Source organism: Hesperophylax consimilis, chromosome 14 (assembly GCF_061612785.1).
Source record: "Hesperophylax consimilis isolate HC1 chromosome 14, BYU_Hcon_1.0, whole genome shotgun sequence".
Taxonomy (NCBI): domain Eukaryota; kingdom Metazoa; phylum Arthropoda; class Insecta; order Trichoptera; family Limnephilidae; genus Hesperophylax; species Hesperophylax consimilis.
The window spans coordinates 12,597,355-12,623,394 of record NC_142849.1 but is presented as its reverse complement, the minus strand read 5'-3'; the positions used below and the strand labels follow the sequence as shown (position 1 = coordinate 12,623,394).

Here is a 26,040-nt window from a genome sequence, read left to right as displayed (position 1 = left end):
CTGGCCCGCTCCCAAACCCCCTCGCACCACCTAACACCCTTCCCGACCCAACCCAGGAACCTTAATACAAAGTATGACAGGAAACACCCGCTTTCAAAGGAACAACGAACTTCGAAACCGCAACCCAAACATCCCTTTCTCCGTTCCAGTTTAAAGATACCTACTAACGCAGTAATTTCATTTTAGAAGTTAGAGATTTTGGATTCGTATAATCAAGAGACTTAATCCATTTAAGTTTGAGATTGAAGACACGCAGTACGCAATGGTGATTTAATCATCAAAATTTAACGTGATTCCAGATTTGAGATGTGCGTAGCGATTTTATTACAATGATTTATTAAATGTTGAATTTGACTTTGCATGAACTTTCATAGCTTTGATGTTAATTTACGAAGTTTTCAGGCTGTTGACAAAAATAAAGGTGCTTTATTATTATTGAAGAAAGCAATCAATTTGGGAGGCGGGTTTGGGTAACGAGGCGGTCGAGAACCATTTATTGGATAAACATCACCTCTGCCATAGGTCACTCCGTTTGGTTTGCTACGTTAAGTTATTTAGCAGGGGTGCCCGGGTTCATCGGGTGAGGTTTTTTTAGGCGCCTGCCCACCATGGCTTGCCAAATCGGGAGTGGCTTGTTTGGGGAGACCATGTAACTATAATTCGATTCATACTCTTAGGGGGAGACCTTTTGACTTCTCCAACTGTTCTCTCGATCCATTGAATTGGACACACTGATCCCTAGATTCCTATCCAACCCTCGTACCTTTACCTTCCCAGAACGTCCTCTCCTTAAAACACCCTCCACTCAGCACCCCTAAAGGTTAAAACAGGCCCCGAAGAATATATCTTCTTTCGGTGCCTCCTGTGTGGGGTCAATTTAAAACAAATCACACTGTTGCTTGACATACATCACACGAAAGTTCATGTTGTTTTATTTTGTAATTTTTACTTTACCTAATTTTTTCCAAAATTAAAGTTATTAATTTGCTTCACCTTTACTTTACTTTTTTTTTTTTTTACTTTGTGGTTTAAGTTTATAATAATGTACTGAAGAAACCTTTTTTTATACAATCAAAACAAATATGTTTTTATTCAATCTGTACCTTTTTTATTACATTCGAATAATAGTGGAAGAGTTTTTCTACGTGTTTTTTTACGTAATCAAGATCGTTAAAAATACCCAGAAAATCACCATAATATTTGTTATTTAAAGAAATAAATAAGCTTTTCTTCTGCAGATTATAAAACAGGTTTTTCCTAATTTATAAAATTTAGATTTAAAAATGGAAAAAAAATGTTGTGAGAAATTATGATAAACTAAAGTAATGTGCGTCAATCGTATTAAAACGTGTTCATCGCGTTAAGATCTGGAAAGTATTTGCTTAGTAAGAAATAATAATTAAAACATTATTTTTGATAATTTAAAAAAAAAAATGTTGTAAAGTTAAAAATATATTAGTTACGTTTAAACGTATGTTTTACAAAACAATATATTTTTAAGTATTATTAGTCATGTGTGTATACCAATGGCTGTCTGTGACTTTTCAATGAGCTAGAGCAGGGGTCTCCAAACTTTTCAGCCGGAGGGCCACATTGACTACTCCAGTGAGTTCGGAGGGCCAAAACCGTTTTAATTTCTAGACACCCATATTTTCGTCCACCCTGGTGGGAAGGGGGGAGGGGGACTAGAGAATAGAATTTTCAGGGATGAAAATATCCCGATTCTTCAAAAAAATCCTTTTGATATATACACGGTTTGCGCCCGTATTTTTCGCGCAATACTTGTGGACGCTATGTATTTGTGCCCAGTACTTCGCCAACGAGCATATATATTCGCACGAGAAAATTCGCGGAGTTTTCGCCCTTTCTGAGCAAGGTCTTAGCCATTAGCTGTCGCGGGTCCTTGATGACACTGGTCATAAGATGTCGCGGGCCGGATGGATGACACTGGCGGGCCGGATACGGCCCGCGAGCCGTAGTTTGGAGACCCCTGAGCTAGAGTGGCAAGAGTAAAAAATACGACTTTAATGATGTTGATGTAGCTGAAAACATAGCCACAATCCAACACACCTTTAAAAAGTGAAATAAAGTCCAAGCGACGACAAAAAACTAACATATAAACCTAACCTACGTAACCCATTTAAGCGAGTTTTTGTTTCATCACTTTTCATGACTTTATATCACTTTATAGCACTTCCCCAATCCTGAAAATCTTCATGCAAAAAAAATAGAAATTTGAATAAAAAACATATCTTCACCTTCACCAACATCATTTATTCATTTGGTGTTTTTCAACCTTACAACCATAGCTCACATACAGCGCAATTCAGAAAGGAGATTATTGTAATTTTTTGATGACTTGGTAAATATAATGCTTTTGCATTTGGGTTGTTTTAAAGTTAGATGTTACAAATTGGTTTTCTTTTCTCTTAAGTTTTTACATTTTCTTCGAGATTTTTTTTCTTTACACTATTAAGAATAGAAACTTGCTTAAATATATATTCGACATATGGTACTGGAAAGAGTTTAAAAACATCGTAATATTTTTATTTTATTTTAAACCCTATAAATACATTTTTCCTTAGATTTTCATGAATAATCACTACCCTGGAGGTTCGCAGTATGAACGTGAAAATGGTGGCAAATGCGAAGTTATGATTTTTTTTCTATTATAAATAAGTGGTTGGGTTTGGAGCAGTCTTTGAAGGCTTTCTAACGTATCATACTACTTGACTTGAGACGGTGAAAGGTCACGTATCACGGCACACGGCATACGGCATACGGCATACGGCACACGTGTGCTCTACGTACGGCGGAAGGTATTAAAATTATATTATTATATGTGATGTATAGTAATAAGTTGAATATTTAAGCGATAGATGGCGCTAGTCATAAAGCTTACTCCAGAGTCCGACAGATGTCGCTAGAGTGTAGCAATTACCTGTGGGATGTTATTGACAGGCAACAAGCTTCTCGAACCAGAGAATTACCAACCCTCGGGTAATGAACAGTGTAGCTAAATCCAGATCTATTTATTGTATGGTAAATAAACACAATTAGAAGTTGAACCTTTTACTTTTCAACAAAGAGTGCCCGACACTTAAATCTGCAAAGTAATACAGATATATAATAATATTTGAATGATTTTTAGGTTAACCCCGTTGTTCTGAAAATCACCTCAAGGGCGCTGTACATTTTCTCATACTACAAACTTTAGATCATTTATTACAACAACTTACAACATAAGGCATCAACCAGCTCATCAATCAATTACATATGAAACTACATATTTATAGTATATTATCAATGAGGATGCTGCATAAACTTGTACATATTATTTGCAGGTAAATAATAATATTATTTTATAGTAATTGTATTATGCTAGAAACGTTCTTACCTAGCAGATCATTTTAGTGTTGTTGTGTAATTTTATATGCAGTTTTGCACGCAAGGAACAATGCGCATTGCATATTATGGAGGTGCTTTTTTTATAATCCTGGTATTGTATTATATGCGTTCTTTAGTGCTCGTTTTAAGGCAGGGAAAGACAAATTTAAAAATGGGCGGTGTTGGATAAACACTAGGGTTTTGATAAGAATTTATCTTAACCCAATATGATTCGTCGCTCAATAAGAAACAGATTGAGGTGTAAAGCTTCGAATAAGTAATATTAATCCAATGAGATAAAAGTGTTATGTAAGCTATATACAAGAAAGATACTCTTAGGTATATTGAATTTAAGGGTATGAGATTCTAAAAAGATAAGTTTTTAGTTTCGACTAAAATTCTGAGGGGCTTTTTATGCTTCTTTGTTCGAGAAGGGGCCCCGATACTCTGAAAGCGTGATCTTAGTATTTGGATTGCGCTTAGGTTGCATCAGGGCCGTATTTAAACAGGGGCTACCAAGCTGCAGCCTGTGGGCCCCCACCACAAAGTAGCTTCATGAAATTCTCTAGCCGCTCCCAGGGACTCCAGGATGAGAAAATATTGTGGGCAATATGCTTGGGCTGTACAAGGTTTTATAATCCTTTTCGGATCTTTCAAATCTCGCGCTTCAGCCTCAGGGTCTGCTGCCGATGATGTTGCTGATCTAGGATTTTACTGCCTTAGACTAGTGTTTTCCGGAACGCATAGATCATAGTTGAATTTAAACACCATATAGCGCAATTTGTATAGGATTCTTTCGAATATTTAGAGACCCCCGGTGACCCTTTAACGAGGCATGCTTTCAACACGGATTGAAGTTTGTCAATTTGATATTTTGATTATTTCGAAAGACTGGCATAATGATATCGTTATTATTTTATTTGCTCTGATGTCTTCCTGTTGGCTGTAGGGTGTAGGCTGTATGTACGGAACTCGGAAGGACTTAGTTAGGCACCTCTCTTTGTAATGCTAAACGCTTTCTAATATAATATTAATAACAAACTCGTGACGTGGACGCTTTCCCTATTTGTATTATTTATTTATTTGTTTCATCATTATATTATTTTTGTTATATTAGGGATTTATTGTTGACATATATTTTGAACGCCTACCAAGCAATGCGGTGAATTGAAATCGAATTCACAGACCAAGGTTACAAAAATGATTTTCAATGAATTTTAGGTCAAGGATAAAAATCCCGGCGTTGCCAATTTTTTTTGTAGCGTTCGTTGCTTAGTCTGAGATAGCTGTACCACGGTTCAACGTCTTAAATTATAAATACATAAATTATCTCTAAACTTATTCCACGTGAATAATGTTGTTTTCCTAATCCTGTCCCCGGTCTCCTGTCCCGTCTTTTCTCGTTGATATTTTAAATCGTGTGTCACGATTTGCGCCGAAATCTTCATCGGGAATCTGCCCACGAGGCAAGACGCGGCGGTCATAGAGCCTTACAATTATAGGAGCTATTGCGTACTGATATCTCGTCGAAACGCGTTCCGCAGACTATATTCGGTAGTTTTAGTAAGAGCGTTGCAAGTCAATTGGAGGTAAAAATAAGTAGAACCCACTTGTTCGCTTCATATCTCAGCTAAATATTACATATCAATGGTTCAACTATTTGAACGCGATAAGCGGTGCGCGTAGACTGGATTCAATAGCCTTAGTTAGAGCGTTGGAGGTCAGTTGGAGGTAAAAAGTTTAACCCATTTTTTAGCTTCGTGTCTCATCTAAATATAACATATCAATGGCGGCGGTGCACTTTGGGACCACTCAGTAGACAGTAAATCCAGTACGGACTTAATCGAGCGTGTGAACCTTATTTTGAAAGTGTCACATGCGAAAGTATCAAGTTATATAATAATGGTTCGTGATTTTGAAGCGTGCAAGAATGTTCTCTCGTGAATATATATTATTATCAACGCCATAGTGCAAATGTAAGAAATGTTGCTTAAGGCGAAGCTTTATGCCAAATCACTATTTTGATTAATTTTTATAACGAATTTTTGTACATTATGAATACCAAAAATATGCTTTAGATAAATTGAAGGTTTTCCTATCGCTTCGCTTGAATAGAATACAAATAAAATAATAAATTACTCAATAAAAAATATAAATGTAAACTACTAAAACAAATATTTTTTCAATAGAAATGTATGAACGCGTAAAGGAAACAACTTAAAAAATACAGTATTATAGCTAAAATTATCTGTGACACTTTCACTTGATTAACTTTTTTGCTTTCTTATAAAATTATTTACAAAACAAATAAAAACCAGTTTTTTGCTTGAAATCGAACGTTTCTAGACTCCGTTTGTCAAGCCATTTGAATGCCTAATACCTACAATATAAGGTATACCAAGAATATACACATTTTTGGCTTGTAGCTTCCTCTTAAGGTTAAACGCAACGCTCGTTGTATTCTACGTGTTCACAGATGGCGTTAATTTTGTTTAAATACGCTTTTGCAAAGGTATTGCTTTACAATATTAAGACAAGTTATTTGTTTGCGCCCTCATATACGCAATATGAATATGAATAAATAGTTTTCTCCATATAAAAACTCAATTCTATCGAGAAAGGCATACAAATACAATATTGGATTGAATCATCGGTAAAATATTGTATTTGTGTGCCTTTCTCGAAAGAATTAAGTCTTTAAACGAACAAAACTATTGATTCATATTCATATTGCGTATATACGGACGCAAACAAATGATTTGTCTTAATATTGTAAAGCAATACCTTGCAAAAGCGTATTTAAACAAAATTAATTAATTAACGCCATCTGTGAACACGTAGAATACAACGAATGTTGCGTTTAACCTTAAACAGCAAATTTCGATCTCTTGGCTCTGTTATTAAAACATTTGCACAAATTTTTTCTGTTTTAATGCACACTTGGAATTTTGAATCACAATTACGACATTGATTGATTGTTTTTACATTAAATCATTACAGGAGCATGTCATCTCTTGGGATGCTGTGTGGAGGGTTTTTTTAAGTACAGGAAGCAGATGAAGTTCTGGGAAGGACAAAGTTATGAGGGGTGGGTAGGAATCTGGGGGTCATTGTGTCCAGGAGTGACAGACGTATGAATCCATTTCTCCCACTGCGGCGCAAGGCGATGGGTCGAGAGTGTCCGACTGAAGAGGTTAAAGGGTCTCCCTCAACCAGCCTCTACGGATCATCTGCCATCAGAAACTTGACAAACCTTCCCCCGTGAACCTGGCCACCCTTGCTAAGTCATCAAACGTAACGAACCGTTTGATGACTTAGCAACGGGTCGGCCATACATACCCACCTCTAAAATTTAAAATTACTGTAATTAAGTGATGTATTTATTGGAGAACAAAAAACTTAAGATAAAGTCTTTAAGTTCCAGATCAACGCAACTATTTCCATCTCGCAACTTCTTCTCCGTTGAAATATTCATTTATATGTCAAAAAATATGAAAATACGCCAATCTTTTGTTTCATAATACATACGTAGGCCATAGGTAAATAAACGAAAATAAACTTGGGAGATAAAATGGTTTCGTTGATCTAGAAATTCCAGTCGAAAAATGCAAATTACGTGACGCCAAAGCTCGCGCTTCATTTTATTGGAATTAGATGGTGACTATTTGCCACAATTCGTAAATCCGACCGAATAATTATTTTATCTCTTGCAATATTTTGTGAACGTGGATTGATTCCCTATGCCCTTTCACAGTATAGATAGATAATTAGATAATTTGATACCTGTTATCTTCCAAATGAAACCTGTTATCAAAACGGTGGGTAATATAATCGATACATGAAATACATATTTATCTATGCTGCGGATAGATTTATCATCGGACTCGCCTAACCGTTACCGAGTGAGCCAGTGAGCCAGTGAGCCGACAGCTCGACAAATAATCGGCACAAATCGATAAAAAAAACGCCAGAAGAACGAAGTTTAGTCTCTTTCGTCATTAATGACTCGCCGAAGAATTTCTCATGCAGCTGAATGGAGCTAGATTGCGTAATAGATCAATTTTACTTTCATCGATGACTGGATAGTTCTAATATTCTGTACGTTTTAATTGCTTTGAGACGAATCGGAATTGCGAGTATCATTTAAATCAGAGTTTCTCAAACTTATTCAAGGTTATTAGCGAAGCATTTTGGAACAGATTTTTAAACCTTTTAATAAAATCAAAAACAGTTTGTTAAGACCTTGATTAAGTTTTGATCTATATATTATGCTGTTAATTTGGCACTTTTCCTTTGGAAATAAAGCATTTTAAGATTGAATGGGGTAGTGCAAACGACAATATCCTAAAATCACTAATTAAAACCCAAGAAGCCACAAAATTGTTCTGAAAGTCCCTGTAAAAACTAACACTAACTATTATCATGTGTATTAAACAACTCTACTCGTATTCTAAAAAAGTACTTCTTTGTATTCATAAATACAAAACAACAAGAAATAACAACTGACATGTGTATTGTGTATACTAGATTTCAGGTTCAAAAACATATCCCACAAGCAACCACAAATACAACATTTGGATCAAATGCTTCCTATATTATGGAACTAAACTGTACAACAAAATCCCACTCCCCTTCAAAAACTCACAACATTTAAATTAAAATAACATTTAAATCAGAAATAGGGAAATCAGAAATAGAAAATATACGGACACCGAATACAGACTGAAACGGAAACCACTCAACTGTACTAAAAAACATCACGTTAAATATTTATAATTAATTGAGAATAAGCACTATATAATATATTTGTAATTACTTCATATTATTCATACCACTAAATTTTAATAATATGTAAATGAAATCCTCAGCACGTGAGATTCCAGTGAGGATATCATTACCTCTATTTGTTAAAAAAAAAGGAAGATGATAAAACATTAATTTTATTACTATTATTGTTGCCGAGTTAACCGATTATTGGCCGTGTTGACAAAGTTCCCACCCAGGCGGCGTGGGTTCGATTCCTCGTGGCTTCCATCACGACTCGAGCAACATTTTCCGCTTGCTGTGATCGTAATAGGAGATTTTCAAATATTTGCAGGTTATTCGTAACCCGGGAATGTTTGCCTTTCATGTACCAAACTTCCATGTGACATTCACGACCTCATCTGAAAAGATTTTTTTCTGAGAAAGCTCCATAGTTCTGCAATTAGTTAGTTTTATTAATATAAGATAATATAATTATTCTATTTCCCGTCTTGCCCGTGCCACAATCTCTGTCTCTATCTCTACCTTTAGTTGTGTTATTTCTATGTAGCTGTTTGTAGATCTGTTCCTGTTTCTGCTTCTTGGCTTTGCGTCTGCCTCGCAGCCTACGGAGATCGTCAATTAATTACCGCTATAACGTTCATCATAATTATTATCATAGTCTGGAGGGCCGGATTTAGTCCTTATATTACATTATCGTCTATTAATTATTACTAGCAGGTAAAAACCCGTTGCCGCGGTTTGAAAACTTCAAAGGTTCCTTTTAAAAATAACAGGGCGCCACATCCGTTTACAACAAAACTAAACTGTACCGCCACACAGTGGGCTGAAAATCGGCTTTCATAGACATAGAGACTTGAATTTTCAAGGGTATTTTTTTTGGCTAGAAATGGATTTTGCTGATCATTACTATGCTATAAAATGTCGTACGAAGCAATTGCGTGTACAAATGAAGGAGTTATAATTTTTTTAAGAAAAATTTGTATGGCGCTGACATTAAAAATGAGGCTATCTCTGGAATCATAAGGTTGGCCGTTCTATCTTTACACACAGATAATACTACTATTTATTTGTATTTTTTTGACATACTTCATATTGTGGCGCAAGGTGCGATTTATTTTTTAAAAATCCTAAAGTATAAGTAATGCAACTAATTTTTTATCCTTTTAGTAATAATAATTATTATTATAATACGAACCCTCTGATATGAAAATATTTGGAGTCGGAGGTGAATTATTTTCCCATTTGATCTCAGGTTAGTTGACGTGTTGTTCTTGTATTGTTTTGTATTTATTATGCTTATATAATGTACTAGCATAATGTGGATTGACTAGATGATCATTTATGGAAAAGTGTGTGGAAAGTTTTAGTTTTTCCTGTGGGGAAGATTTAAACCGGACATAAAGTCGAAAAAGTAAAAAAAAAAAAATATATATATATATATTCCAGAAAGTGGGTAAGTAAGTGTAATCCCATATTTATAACATAAAGGGATTTGTGAAAACATATGTATAAATAAGAATAAAAATAAAACAAAATCAAAAATAAAAATAAATAATTGAAAAAAGGAAAAAAAAGAAAAGAAAAGAGGGTGGGGTATCATAGGAGAATAAATATTCAACCACCTTGGTTTTTATTAGAGCGGTTAGAGGGGGTTTCAATTATGGGGGGCAACATCTTTCTCCAACGCTCCTTTAGCGAAGCTCTGCGAAGTAATGCAAAATCATGTATTTTCTGTTTCAAAATTAGATCGCTTAGAAATATTTTAAATGTTTTGATTAGATACTGAGAACTAGGCCTTTGAAATAGTCCAGCACTTTTTTAATAAGTCAGAGCTCAGAAAAACATCAAGTATCAGGCCTATAAAAGCTGCTTTGAAGTTCAAATTATCCTACTGACGAACCCCTTTTTGGTTAAGGTTTAATTGTTTAATGTGGTAAATTCAGTTTTTAGAAATTTTGCAAAATAAAATTAAGCACACTTTACGGCGATGTTTTTTCTTGCATAAAGCAAAACAGACGACTGATGTTAAGCGGGAATTTAAACCTTATGGCCATCTACATAACTTGTTAGCGGCCCGATTAAGTTACGTTATATACCAAGTCGAACTGCCGAACTGAACCTCCACTTATGGGAAAGGAATGAAGCAAACGCAAATGACGCGAAACGCCGCTTGCGGTTGCTTCGTTCCTTTCCCGTAATTCGTGGCTGGGTTCGCGTTTCGGTTCGCAAATATTTACGTACCATACATAACACGACGTGATGCATCGCCTTAAACAACAATAATAAACTAGTTTATGTCCTGGTTTTTGTGAAAAATCAAGCCTCAAGGACGCTTTACAAAATTAATCAAATAATTCAAGGAATTATAAACTGGTGAAATTGTAGCGTAAAAAGGATAGGTTCTGCTGATTACTTTCTCTAAACACCACTAGGGTTTGCTACCTATAAAATTGTACAGTGTCACCATTTTAATCCATTTCATTTTCTTGTCCATCCATTCATTTCATTGAAATCTGCCCTGATGATGGACACTGTAATGCTGTCCAAAAATATTTCTAAAGAAGGAGCAAGCACCACACGGCATAATACTCTAAACATAAATCACTGACATTTAATTTTCGTATGCTGAATTAATTTTTTTTTTCACACAGATCTTGTCATTATCGCTATGTAAATATGAAAATGCCTCATTTAGGTTATTTTCGATAAGTAAATAGAGCCTAGAAAGTCGTATTTGTACGGTGACCTTGGGGTGATTTTTCAGAAACGCGGCGCTGTACAAATTATCTAAATATTATATTACATATATTATTACATTATTATTGCTAGTTTATTTGGAGATACTTCATAGCTTTGCTTTGAGACAGCCGGCACACAGTGGGCTGAAAATCGCCTTTCATAGACATAGAGACTTGAATTTTCAAGGGTATTTTTTTCACCACAATACGAAGTATGTCAAAAAAATACAAATAAATAGTAGTATATCTGTGTGTAAGGATAGAATGGCCAATCTTATGATTCCAGAGATAGCCTCATTTTTAATGTCAGTGCCATACAAATTTTTCTTAAAAAAATGATAACTCCTTCATTTGTACACGCAATTGCTTCGTACGAAATTTTATAGCATAGTAATGATCAGCAGAATCCATTTCTAGCCAAAAAAAATTCCCTTGAAAATTCAAGTCTCTATGTCTATGAAAGGCGATTTTCAGCCCACTGTGCGGCACTGCCGCTTTATCATGTACCCCTGGGAACTGTCTTCGCTATTTCAAATTATGACATACGTAGGCACCGTAGGTATACGAGTATGTATATTGGCTACCTGTTACCTGCTACCTTCTGTGATGACGGTTATCCCATAGTTTATACCAATAACCGTAACGTTTCGCATTCGTCTCCTTATAATGATGTCACGCTTAATGCGATACTAGACTTATAGGTACTTGCAATCAGTGGCGGTTCGTGGCCATTGGGAGTTCAATCGGAGATTGAAACGGGTAGAAAAAAAGTCACTCATATCGAAACACGTGTTCATGCGTTTGTCGTGATAGTACACAATGACGAAATGCGAAGATATCGCCATATCTTTGCATATCCAAGCCGGAAGTCGCGGGTTCAAATCCCGGCGAGTGCAAGTCAGTAAATTATGTTATTTTACAATTTACTCATATAAAATAACGTACAGTATATTTGCGGCACGTTCCAGAGTAAAAGATACTCTCAGTATCGCCCTGGTGTAAGACCACCATTCATAATTGAAACGTTGCTTGAAATGGCTTTGACCATGTTTGGTGATCAGATCTGAATAGCCAGGTAATTCCCCACTTCCTCTTCCCTATCTCATTCCCCTCCCCACTTTTTATAGTTATTAAGTTTAATTTGTAGAACTCCATTTTATTTATTTATTTTTTATATATTCAATAATATTTGTTATTGGGTTTATAAAAACAGTTTATTTTTAAACAAGTTCTGCTGTGTAATTATTATTACGCGTGATAGCTGTTTCGCCCTCTGAAGGCATTATCAAACTGTCTGATACAACAGATATTATTATTATCTGATGGAACAAATATTATTGAATATATATAAAAAATAATAATAAAAAAAACTTAAACGAAACGATAGGAAAACCTTCAATTTATCTAAAGCATATTTTTTGGTATTCATAATGTACACCAATTCGTTATAAAGATTAATCAAAATAGTGATTTAGCATTAAGCTTCGCCTTAAAATTAAATATAATTATGTAACTAAAATCGTCCAATCATTTAAAATAACATAAATGTGGATATTATTTAAGTCAAATGAACAGATCCACCCAACTTCTCCCACAGCCCTCCGAGAGTCTTTCAGATGTTTTGCTGTTAAGGTACTTAAGAGTTTCAATGATTTTAATGGTGTACATTTAAGAATGTTTTTAGTTCCAACAACTTAGGAATTATTCCTTTTCAATACAAAAGTTTTAAGCACGCTACTTGAAGGGATATTATATTATTATATGATTTTCTTCTCTCCGCAGGTAAATTTGAATATAAACTTAAACTCAACGTTACACAAAAGCCGATTGCGTAGATTTCATGCTCCTTATATTATTCTATTTTTAATTTTACTAGACTTAAGCTAAACAAAAACTTAATTTTCCGAAGGAGAGGCGTGTTAAAAATTTAACCATAAGTTATTTTTATGGTGATTTTCACATAATATAACTTTTTCATTGAGGTATATAAATTATATCAATCTGTGTGTTTACTCCTCGTTCTGGAGTTGTATTGTTTCGTAATATCGCTCTGGTTTACAGACTAGCGTTCAGCAGTTCGTTGAATTGGTTACATCTGTGTTAAGTCAATTATCTCCTAACTTTCCCTTTCTACTTCTCATTTCTCTATCTACAAAATTAGGGATACAATATCCAAATTGGTTTTAGAGCGCAGAATTCACACATAGGTTTTGCTCCACGGACAAATCGGCTCGGTTCGTCGGTCCGTCTGTCCGTCACGATCCGATCCGTGTGTGAATATTCTCGGGGCTGACCCGTGCAAAACTCTCAACGGAAAAAAATATATTCGATAATCCAAAACACATACAAAAATGTATGTTGAACATCAACATTGACGACGATTTATAACTTCAACATGAACACTACGCCACGTGAAACTAACACAGCTGTGCTGAATAATCGAATTAATTTATAATTATATTTTAAGAGTTGTTGATGTTGCCACTATTCCACAGAATTTGCACTTATTATTAATATTATAGGGCATTTGATTGAATTCCCTTTTGAAAGCGTCATATTTTGCCCACTCCCGCTTATCACTAGCCACTTTATCAGATTAAGAGTTTTTATTATTTCCATTTATGCTCGTAATTTATATTTTCCATGCCATTGTAAATTCTACACTGGCCACCTTGTTCAATTGAGATTTACTTTTCAATTGTGTATTGTGTAGTATTATCAAACATCGATTGTTTTACAATCAATCTGTTTATATCTTTAATTAATATCAGGACCAGGTGATTCACTCGATTTATTATTTATAATGCACGTTCTGTGCAATCCCCTTTACCTATACCTACAAACACTATCTATATATAGTCCAAGCGATGACCGTAAAAATTATATCCGATAGGCCACTTCAACCAAATGAGTGCCGGCGTTACCCCAAATAAGATTAGTAAAAAACACACGTTCAGCCCGATTTCTACCCGGGGGATGTCTTGGAAGGAGACCACTTCCATTGTCATTTTTGGGGCGAAGATATCCGACGTGCCACTTTACTAAAACTATTGGCAAAAGTTGACCGCTAATTAGTTATGAAAAATGCGTTTAGCCCACATTTGTACAGGAAGAAGCACCTGGTAAACGACCTCGAAGGTAACCTTCAGAGGCAGTCAAATATCTCACCGGCCACTCGAACGAATCCGGTGCCAAAATGAAGGTATGAGTTCCCTCTTTAAGAATATATCGTTCAGCCGACATAATATTGAGGAGAACATTGGAGCAAAAAAATGCCTTTCTCATCGCTAACGTTGTTAACTAAACAAAAGGCAAAACGATATATTCGTAAAGCCTTTACCTAAATTATGAAATTTGTTTAATTGTGGATGAGATATCGCATTGCCAAGTGATCTTTAAAATCATCCGCAGGCACTTGTTACCTCCAGAGGAAGTAAAATTACATTGGCCACTGGAATGAAACCGCTGCCAAAATGTAGATACGACTCCTGAATATATCATTCTGCCAAATACTATTCAGAAGAACACCAATAATTCATTTTTTAAGTTAACAGTATTAGTGAGGGGTAAGGCATTTTTTCGCTCGAATAATTGCGTCTGCCATAGGGTTCTCCTCTATATTTTGTCGTAACTCAACTTTTCCAGCTACTAGCAATCTCTTGGCATGCTAGGGGTTAATTTGAATGCACCCAATATTGCCTTTTATTCGCGTATTCTTTGGAAGAGACGCTAAAGACATTAAATTTGAGGAGCAGCAAAAACGTGCGGTAGCCGTTGACGTGTGTACGTAACGTATACGTGTAGTGTGATCTCACGTCGAACCGCTCGGTTCCGGAACCTCACGGTCGACCGCCCTGTGTGAATAAGAACAAGTCGGAAATATGTTTTTACTATCAGATCCCCGCATATTATTAATAATTCATTCATTCATTGAAGTTTTTTTTATGAAAACAAAGCTTTGTTGTTTGGACAGGAACTGGGAACTTACCACTGATCATCGCCCTCGATCCTAATTATAAAGTTATTATGATTTTGCATGAAACGGTATGTTCAATGGTTTGCGTCATTTTACACTACCCTATTATTTAAACATGACGAAATTAATGCAAACTCATAAGTTCTTCAGTGGCATCACTTAGTCATAATATTCGAAATAATCAATCAATTTTATTCAATTGTCATCACTTGGGATGGGTTGTTTCTTAGAATTTGAAAAATTCATCAAATTTCAACGTTAATTTGCGAGTTCTGTGAATTTCCTATTAAAGTTTTGTTATTATATCATTATAGGCCAGTTACTTGACAAAACTGAAATGGTAATAGAACTTTCACAGAACTTGAAAATTTACTTTGAAATTTGAAGAATTGTTCAAATTATCCGAAACAACCCATCCTTAGTCATAATATTCGAAATAATCAATCAATTATCTAACGATTTATTCATTGAATACTGTATTATTACCTATTACTAACATTTTAATATGACTGATTCTAAGGAAGACGATATGATTATATAGAAGAAAATTTGTCTGTATCAAGCAGAAAAATCTACTATCCTATTTTAGTTAGTTAATTTTACCTAGTTTGGACATTTTCTATCTGGAATTTTTAATTCAATTTAAAGTTAAGTTATTTCCATCATGGGCTATGAAGCCCTGAAATATTCATTTGAATGTTCAAAATAATGAAGGTAACCTTATTATTTTTTTTGTTTTATTGAGTTTTATTTTTCAATGTACATTTGTTACTTAATTTTTGTTTACTTTGATACCGGTGTCGACACAACAGTATCATTAACTAGCAATCTTAAAGGGGAAGGGGGTGGGGGATGGGGGGGAGAATGGTGGGAGGAGTCAACAAAACAGGGAAACATTGACAATCGTGACTCACAGAGTGCTATTATTTTGTTAACTAAATTAATAGATTAAATAAATTAAATTTAGTTTATTCTTTGTTGAAGCTATGGCCTGTCTCTATCAAATGGTTAGCAAACTCGTAATAGTTAGTATTTCGTAAACAGGGTTCATGCTCTCTGATTCTAGTTTTTACATTTCTAGTAGTCATACTTTAAACAAAATTTTAGTAACAAATGTACATTGGAAAATAAAACTCAATAAAACAAAACTGTATACAAATTGTTACGTAGTTAATGCCAAAAAATATTATTGTTTGTTTCATGTTTTTCTATTGTCAAATAAGAAAACAGTGTAGGTACAAGGTACAACCATTAAATAAAAAAAGGATAGGAGGTAGATTCTTCTTTATTCTTTTTTTAGAAAACCGAATCTAAAAACGTCATGGTCAGGGATCCAAGCGACTAATTCGAAACATCTATTCGTCAAAATGTTTCGGAAACGGATATTTCGATTATTACCATCACTATCAAAGATAATTATGTAATGTATTATCTTTGATCACTGTATACCATCTTTCGCAGCAATAAAAAGCATAGTAAATTTAATACTATTCACACTGGTTTCACATCAACTTCACTTCGAGTTGAGGTCTCTAAATTGAAAACTGATTGTGATTACCCTGATTATAATATCTTTAGCTGTTTTCTGTAGAATGTGCTGTTTTTAAAAGATGACACACCTCTAAGATAAAACAGGCGATAAGTTCGTGGTATGCTGTTATCTTCTCTTATTATCACTTTAAACAAACTTTCAACTATCTCCAAAATTCTTGTTTTACATGCTGCTATTTTCTGATGCAGAGAAAACTATCCGACTGCAATTCATAATATTACTATTGTAAATGCGTATTTAAAAAAATATATCTGGTTTGTAAAAGTTGCTATTTTTATGTGAGACGTGTACATTTACATTTTGAAACATCCAATTATATTTATTTGATATGATATGATATGATATGAAACAAACAGTATATGAGTTACAGTGATGAAACAATTAAATATTTTATGTAGGGTACCTATGATATGTTTCCTAGTAATGTCTTATAAGTGGTATGTATATACCTTAATTACCAGGTGACGTGTGTAATGTATATCTGTGTGTGAATGTATGTGTGAGTGTGCGCATTGAACAGTTTATATTATTGACATGATGCCACGTTTGAATTTGGGCAGTGAGTCCGAAAAAATGTAATATAATACAGTGCATACTCGCCCACCTTTTCAATAAATAACAACTTTTCTGCGCAATTCAGGGAACACTTTCACGATGCTGTAAAAAATAATATTATGCTCTAACCACTGCGCTAATGCGTCCTTATTTCTTTCGGTCATATTTAACTGTATCATACTTAGAATGAGACCTTCCGACATTATCTTCATTTTCTTAACGCATGTTTTTATTGGCTGCTACCTTTATGTGTAATAATGATGATTGGATTATTTGTATAGCGCCGATTTCGCGAGAAAATCATCTCAAGGGCGCTTAAGAACTTAATTTACGCATTTAATCTATTCCTATCACTTGACTTATAACATATCACTAGTGATTTATAACTAGTAGATCGTAAGATTCAACTCGATCTAAATGCAATCTAGATAGCGTCTTGGATAAATGTATCCTATTTTAATGTGCGAGATCTGATGGTCAACGTTTGCGAAATTGTACTAGATAACAGACTCGTTACTCCGGTTCAATGAACTCTAGAACGTTTGTTTTGAATTTAAGATTCATTTTCAAAATTGAAAGTATTTGCTTGGAAAATTTAGGCAAGCGCTAGAGTACCTGCTGTAAAATATTTTTTTATCAGAAAATTATTTTATTATCTTTACGAGAGACCACTAGATGAATAAGAATGAACGTAATATATCTAATATTATTATGTTTAATAGAGGTCAGGTTCCTAGAATTACGGACACGGGGTTAAAGGCGCGTGTTCGTTACCCATAATCATCATTAGTTCACATTGAAATTATTACGTTTACGTAAATCATAGTTTATTTTCAACTCAGGCGATTATTCACGACATGACTGATTAAGACGTTTTAATTTCTCAAAGGTTGAATTTTGGCCTTTACGACTCACCTTTTTAATGTTATTTAGGGCTTTGATCCTCGCTTAGTTCGTGGCCTTAATCATATACTAGCGCATTCTACCTAATTTACAACAATTTTAAAGGAAAAAGAAGGAAGAACCGCCATTAGTAGTTATTCCATGAGTAATTACAATTAATACTATGCTATTCGCCAAGAAGAATGAAAATAAATTCGGTTGATTATTTTTCTTCTATCCTTTATTTGAATGAATAATTACAATTCCAAGAAGAATGAAAATGAATTCCATTGATTATTTTTCTTTTATCCTTTATTGGAATGAATAATTACAATTGATACTATGCTATCCGCCAGGGAGAATAAAAATAAATTCGGTTGATTATTTTTCTTCTATCCTTTATTTGAATGAATAATTACAATTCCAAGAAGAATGAAAATGAATTCCATTGATTATTTTTCTTTTATCCTTTATTGCAATGAATAATTACAATTGATACTATGCTATCCGCCAGGGAGAATGAAAATAAATTCGGTTGATTATTTTTCTTCTATCCTTTATTTGAATGAATAATTACAATTCCAAGAAGAATGAAAATGAATTCCATTGATTATTTTTCTTTTATCCTTTATTGGAATGAATAATTACAGTTGATACTATGCTATCCGCCAAGAAGAATGAAAATTAATTCGGTTGATTATTTTTCTTCTATCCTTTATTATGAATGAATAATTACAATTATTACTATGCTATTCGCCAAGAAGAATGAAAATAAATTCGGTTAATTATTTTTCTTCTATCCTTTATTATTTACATTATATTTACACCCTTTTATATTCGTTGGATAGAATACCAAATTTAACAAAAAAAAGTCGTATGTCAAAAGTGTATGTATTTGATGTCTCAAAATCTTTTTTTTTTTGAAAAATATGACGAAAAACCTATTAACCATGTACGGAAAAATATTTACGCAGTGAAAATCATCTAGATGCTATTTAATATTTCAAAATGTCCCAGAAGACCCGGAAAAGGCCCGGAAGCTTTTGGCATTTAGTGTACCCGGTGTACCCTTTCCAAGCAGGTGAATAAATTATGAATTCATGAAAAAGCACACCAAAGTTTGTACCGTTCTTAGAACAAATAATAAACTCTTCGTTTATCATTTGTTCGTATTATATATAATTTATTTGCGTACTGCGCCGTCAATTTCTGTTCTGATGAGTCAAATGACGTACTTCTTAGTTTCATGCTTACCAAACCTGGACTATTAATTATTGTTAAATTCAACTCTGTACGACAACTATCTGGCTAAAAGTCAATAAGCAAGCACCTAACATGTTTAAATAAAAACAATAACCATTAAAAAACCACAAAAAGTAGAAGTACACATGACAACTTCTCCGGCTTCCGCCTGCTCGTCCGTACCTTAAAAATCAGCCTAAATTTCTATCCAGGTACGCCATAATAAAACGTAACTCTTCAGTTACATAATTACGAGTATTAAACAAAAGATTGGCAGCGCCCTGCTATAGTTTTTAGACCTGCGGTTGGTTGATGCCTACGGTAAACATAAAGCTAAAAATGACGCAAAATTATAATTTCCTTTGCAGGCGGCAACGCATTTCAGTACAGTACATATTTACAAGTTCCGAATTTTCCATCTCCCACATCGATATCCTTTCTTTGTTAGTTATAATTTTTTTATCATCACATTTATGCGGAGTAGGTATATTATGGGGTTCATACCCACAATAGCTATTACATTGTGAAAAATCATTTGGTTGTCTCTGCTTTGTGTTGTTGAAAGATCATTAATGTTGTCAAAAAATTTAACCACAACATTTTGTTTATATTACAAACTTATTTTTCATTCCAGCTTGGTGTCTCTCCAGTCCCTCGAGTTGCGCGAGAACCTCATCAAGTCGCTTCCCGAATCCCTCAAGAACCTGACCAAGTTGGAGCGACTCGACCTGGGGGACAATGAGATTGAAGACTTGGTGAGTTCATTTCCTGATATGTCCTTTATTCAATGTGAGCCGCGAATGAACCTCATCAAGTCGCTGCCCGAATCCCTGTTCATGATTCATATATTCATGATTATTGTAACATTTTGCAGTATTGATTGATTTTTTTTCTTCTTTTTCACCAATAATGTGTTCACGGGCCCCCCTTTTCACTAATTATGTGTTCATGGGCCCCCCTTTTCATAGCGCATTTAGAGATTTAAAAAAATTAATATATCACGTGGTAAATTGTGAAAATTATATTAATTCATGAGTATTGTTAACATTTTCAGTATTGATCAGAGATTTTATCATTTCACCAATGTTTTGATTATGTCAGTTTTTATTAATATTTATTTAATTCAATATATAATGTCCTTCACGCAAGAATTCATCTGTGTTTTCTTTCAATACGTATTTATGTGTGTAACATTTGTTTTATTAATCTCAACCACTAAGGGGTTGAACCTTATGGAAGATTTTTTAATATTTTTTTATGTTGGTACATTTTTGTTTTACCGGACATTGCTAATAGACGCGTTTTCATGGGATGCCCGCATGGAAACCACTTTTATTTGACGTGTTTAGTTTTGAAATGCTTTCTGGCCCTTTGAAATCTATAAATATGAACATTTGTTTGTTATTTCAGCCTGGACACATCGGGTCCCTTCCAGCCCTGCAGGAACTGTGGTTGGATCATAACCAATTGCAATCTCTTCCACCAGAATTGGGACAGTTGAGCTCGCTAGTCTGCCTAGATGTTTCAGAAAACAGGTAACGCATACCTTCAAATAAATAACACTTCAATATTCACATACATCTTTGCTTAAGATAGATGAATAACCCCATTGAGTGGCAAGAGTTATTAATTTTATATCTTCAATTCTTTAGCGATCTTGAGTTAATTTTTCACTAAAACGGCGCTATATAAATTATCCAATTATTATTATTCAATAACTATTATTTACGTAGGTACTCTATTATATCATATTCACAGAGTAATCACTGGGTGGTAATGGTAATCGTCAAGTTATGATATTTTGTATTATTACAAATTTCTCAGTGTTGTGGCATTGGCACACTTTTTCTGCACAAAACAACACATTATTATGATGATAAACCATCTTTATTAACCTTGACTCAATACACTTGTAATACAGTAGTTATTATTGTTATCAGCAGCAATAAAACAAACAAAACATTATTCATAAAAAACTTAAATTTTAATTTGAAGCCAAAATACTTCTAATAATAATATAAGTGAATAATTATTGTTTTAATCAAAAGGTTACTTTATTTAATTGTGTTTTAAATTATGAAAGAGTAAAAAAATAAAGAGTAAAAAAATTCACGATTTTATAGGCAACTATAGATCGAAAAAAAAATAATAGTTACAAGTCTATGTGGTAGGGAATGGGATAAATGTAAAAATTAAGTTGTTAAGCGTACTTGAGGTGATTTTCTCACAAGAGCAGCGCTATAGAAATGATCCAATAATTGTTATTATTTTAACTTTGTGATGTTAATGGTAATTATTAAAAAAAATAATCTTGCCCAACCTACTAGATAAATTTAAGGAATATAAAATTTGATAGAATTAAAATTTTAAAAGTAAGGGTTTTTTGGGTGAAATTAAACAAGTTATATATGACAAATTTGTTTTCCAACATTTAAAAAAAAAAATTTATTGAAAGAAAGACAAATATTCCCGGGTTACGAATAACCTGACAATATTTGAAAATCTCCTACTACCACCACAGTAAACTGAAAATGTCGCTTGTGTTGTGATGGAGGACTTAGCCAGCCGAGGAATTGAACACGCTACGCCTGGGTGGGACCCAAGCGCGATGTCAACTCGGCCACCGACCGGTCAAAATACATCAGTCATTTGTAATTTAAATTTAAGCCATTAAATAATGCTTTTTCGTATTATTTACATAGTAGGTGTAGGGCAAAATTTTAAAAATAATTGTTAAAGTTGCTTCTAAAATCATGGAAAATGTTTTATTAATGGCCCATGTATCCGTAATAGATATTTAGCACGTTTTTTGATTTAAAAGTAACTATGCAGTTTGGTTGGGTATTTTGGGCTCATTAAAGTTTTGTATGATAAAGGCCGCGCAGCCCTTTCTCCTAAGATCTATTATAAAACTCCATCCTTATTTACTACTTTTACTTCTGAAATGGATTAATATATTACAATTAACGGATTCTCAATAGTAAAATATTTTAATGGATTCTATCAGCACTAAAACATCTTAGTGGATTCTCTTTGTACTAAAACCTTTTAATGGATTCTATCGGCACTAAAACATCTCAGTGGATTCTCGCCACGAAAACATTTTAATGGAATCTATTAGTACTAAAACATCTTAGTGGATTCTCGCTACGAAAACATTTTAATGGATTCTATTAGTACTAAAACATCTTAGTGGATTCTATTAATACTAAAACATCTTAGTAGATTCTCACTGTACTAAAACTAATACTTGTATAGCGGTTTGCGCTATTTCATTGCAAATGCGCATTACTATAATAAACTTTAAAATAATGATTTAGTATTTTCAGTGGTCATATTCTTTAAACTACTCGTACAGTGTTACTTAAACATCTCAGTGAATTCTTACAGTTCCTACTAGAACATTTAATTCTATTGGTGTGTATCTATTGGTGTACGGAAGTTAAATTTTTGTCATCCGCCAGCTGATTCTATTTCGTAATAACTTGTTTGTTTTTTGCACAATTATGTTTTTGTAAATTGTACCGTATTACCAGATAGTGTGTTTATATATATTGATAAAAAATATTATACAATCTACCATAAGTAATTTCTCCAGAATAGCTCAAAGAAATGATATTTTTGATTGTGCCTCCGTATCCATATAAATACGGTGGCACTCAAGCGATTGAATGCAGCAATGAATTCTGTCGGTATTAAAACAACAGTTGTTTACTTTTTTACTTAGTTTTTTTACTTACTTAAGCCTTCTTACCAGAGGCGGCTGTAGGGGTCCAGAAGTGGAAGGTTAATTGAAAAATTGCTAATGCGTAGTGAATATTATAAAAACGCCAATGTATGCAATTAATTTACTGGTACTCTCCTATTCTGAGGTCGTTGGTACAATATTGTTCAATGTAAGATTATTTATCTAATTATTTACTAAAAAGTTGTTCATCAGTTGACTTAAAAAGTAAACAATAACAGCAAAAGTACCATACATTTTATTGTACCCACGAATCCACATTTCAAAATATTGTTTTAGACTCTTTATTTTTCCCTATTGTTACATAAATTTTATTTGAATACATTTGACATGATTCAATGAATTGTTTGCGATTTCTTTCAATATTATATCCACAGAATTTGACATTTTAAATTATTCCATGCAAATTACGTCAACAATGATAAACATAATTTCGCAAACTAACATTCAAGTTCAAGATGGCTATCGTTTATCACATAAAAAAACTTTCGACTGACATTTTTTGACCCCTCTAATAATCTTAGGTCATAGATATCTCTTTTTCACCAAGATCATGTCCGAAAACCCCTTTAAAATAATTTTTTTATGATACAAAGCATACATCAGACAGGATAGTGTTCACCTTCTTTGTCTGTATAGCAAAGAGAAAGAAAGGAGATAGTTTGGGGACGAAATTTAAAGTGACCCACGGTAGTTATATGCAATAGCTTGTCATTTGGATGCTAGATGGCACCTGAACCCGCTATTACCATACTGAGAATATTAAAACTAAAATAATTGGGTAGTTTGTCAAATCCTTTTTATTTAATTAATAATATTGCAGCATATTTTTGGGACGTCTTTGACCAAATTACCGCCATTACCACTTCGTATACTACTAAAACATCAATTTTTGTTCATGCAAAGAATCAGATTTGCAGGTAGAATACCTACTTTAAATGAACAGCCTATAAAAACCTTGTTATTAAAACTGTATGTCTATCTTGATAGCTTTGTAATGTTTATAAATTTTCAATGTATATAAAGTTATAGGAATGTGCATTCTATAGTTTACTCTGTTTGTTGCTTTTAAGTTAATATTTTTATACTTGGTACATGTTTTAATTGTTATATCTCTTTTACTCTCTGATTATATCCAATGTATTTTTAATTGTATGTATCATATGTAAAAGCCCTAATTGGGCATGTACAAATAAACAAAAACAACGACAACAAGTTTTGTGTTTTAGTTTGTTTTATTAAAATCAAGTGGTACCTTTACGATTTACCTTGTATAATACTACTACTTGTTTATTAAGTTAAAATTTTGGAATAAATTTGCAGGTTAGAGAAGCTCCCAGAGGAGATCGGCGGCCTGTCCTCGCTGACGGACCTGCACCTGTCGCAGAACCTGCTGGAGACGCTTCCTGACGGCATGTGCCAGCTTACCAGCCTCACCATCCTCAAGTTAGACCAAAACCGTCTGCACACGCTCAACGTCAATATCGGAATGTGAGTATTGCCTATTTTCATCCACACGTGGGAACCCTAAACCCCGGAAACCATCTGGAATTAGAGAATCAATAAGATTAACATTTGGAATGTCGGATTTTTGCAAGCCTTTACTTTCATTGTGATCTGTGGGTCGTGCTAACTGTAATTTTGAAATAACTCTTATATGTATTAATCAAAATTGTTTGCTTATAGTGTAAGTGGTTTTCTCAGATACTTTTATTCAGAGAAAATATGTTTTTCTCCCTCTAAATATATACAGGATGTATCGGCATGTATCTGAAAGACTTTAACCAGCGAATCCTGAGCTTATTTGGAGTAAAAAATATATATGTCATTTTGCTATATGAAATTTTTTTACTATCTCATCTCGCCACTGGGTACAACCTAGTGCATCACATGTTAAGCACATTTCTAGCAGCCCCGTTCAGATGAGGTAGGGTGCATAACTAATGATCCGTTGAAACGTGTGATAGAACTTTTATTTAATATTTATTTTTTATTGAACAAAATTGTAATCAAGACAACAAAATTATATGTCCATTTTAAAATTTGAATCAATGTTTAAAGTCGTTCAGTATATGTGCTGACATGCCCTTTGTGTTGTATTTATTTATCCTATTTTCCAAATTTGGGACTTTCTGATTACTGACGCATTTCTGCTGGAGGATGTACTAGATACATGGAAACAATAATTAAATAATAAATTTTACAATTTCAGGTGTGAAAACATGCAAGAGCTCATTCTCACGGAGAACTTCCTGATGGAATTGCCGGCCAGTCTAGGCAACATGAGCAAGCTGACCAACCTGAACGTAGACCGCAACTCCCTCAGCTCCATCCCCTCGGAGGTGGGCCGCCTCGGCCAACTGGGCGTGCTCAGCCTGAGGGACAACAAGCTAACTGCGCTGCCCAAGGACTTGGGCAACTGTGCCTCGCTGCATGTGCTGGACGTCAGCGGGAACAGGTAATGACTTCCCGTAGAGCACTCATTCTGTAAGTGAGCCTGGGCAACATCGCAACTCTCTCATTAACAAGCCCGTTCCCTCTATAAGTGCAATTCTTTTTCTCACTTAGGTCATTAAATATTGTTTGGATCATTTCCATATCACTGTGCGAAAATCACTTCAATTTTTGTGCGAAAATCACCTCAAAGGTGCTTTATGTCTTAATTTATACATATAACCTATGCCCTATTACTTAGACTTATAACTAATAACTTCTTACAGTTAAGATTTATTACTGGTGGCTTACCACTAAGATTAATAAAAGAGGTCCATGGGGTAATGATAGTAGATGCTGGGGCCAGTAAACCGGCCATTCGGGCATATACTTTGCTTCTTCATGCCGGTTTGCTAGCGTACAGTGTTCAAAGGTTTAAAACTGTAGTCAAATTACCTCAAAAATAGTATATTTACCTGTTCCATTATAAATCGTAACTCATTTGTATAAACTTCCGTTATTTGTAGATTGGAATATCTGCCCTATTCACTTGTGAATCTCAACCTGAAAGCCGTGTGGCTGTCAGAGAACCAAGCCCAACCGATGCTTACATTCCAAACCGACCGAGACTTGGTGACGGGAGAGAATGTCCTCACATGCTTCCTCCTCCCGCAGCTCGAATACACCAAGCAGCCAGGTATGAACGAAACCTATGTACATAATCAATGAACATGTGAATATTTTCTCCTTTGTATGGCTGAAT

General features: G+C 34.1%; 1 protein-coding gene across 7 annotated transcripts in view; it reads left to right on the top strand.

The window, feature by feature from the left end:
* Positions 1 to 26,040, top strand: part of scrib (scribble planar cell polarity protein) — a 412,544-nt gene that overhangs the window by 190,508 nt on the left and 195,996 nt on the right. For all 7 annotated transcript variants that reach the window (XR_016303147.1, XM_089639515.1, XM_089639514.1 and 4 more), the window contains exons 4-8: positions 19,734 to 19,854; positions 20,510 to 20,634; positions 24,168 to 24,335; positions 25,057 to 25,302; positions 25,805 to 25,974. Coding sequence is in view for 6 of the 7 variants with exons in the window: in XM_089639515.1 (XP_089495641.1) it covers positions 19,734 to 19,854; positions 20,510 to 20,634; positions 24,168 to 24,335; positions 25,057 to 25,302; positions 25,805 to 25,974 (830 nt within the window). In the remaining variant the exon portion in view is untranslated. The remainder of the gene's footprint in view (positions 1 to 19,733; positions 19,855 to 20,509; positions 20,635 to 24,167; positions 24,336 to 25,056; positions 25,303 to 25,804; positions 25,975 to 26,040) is intronic.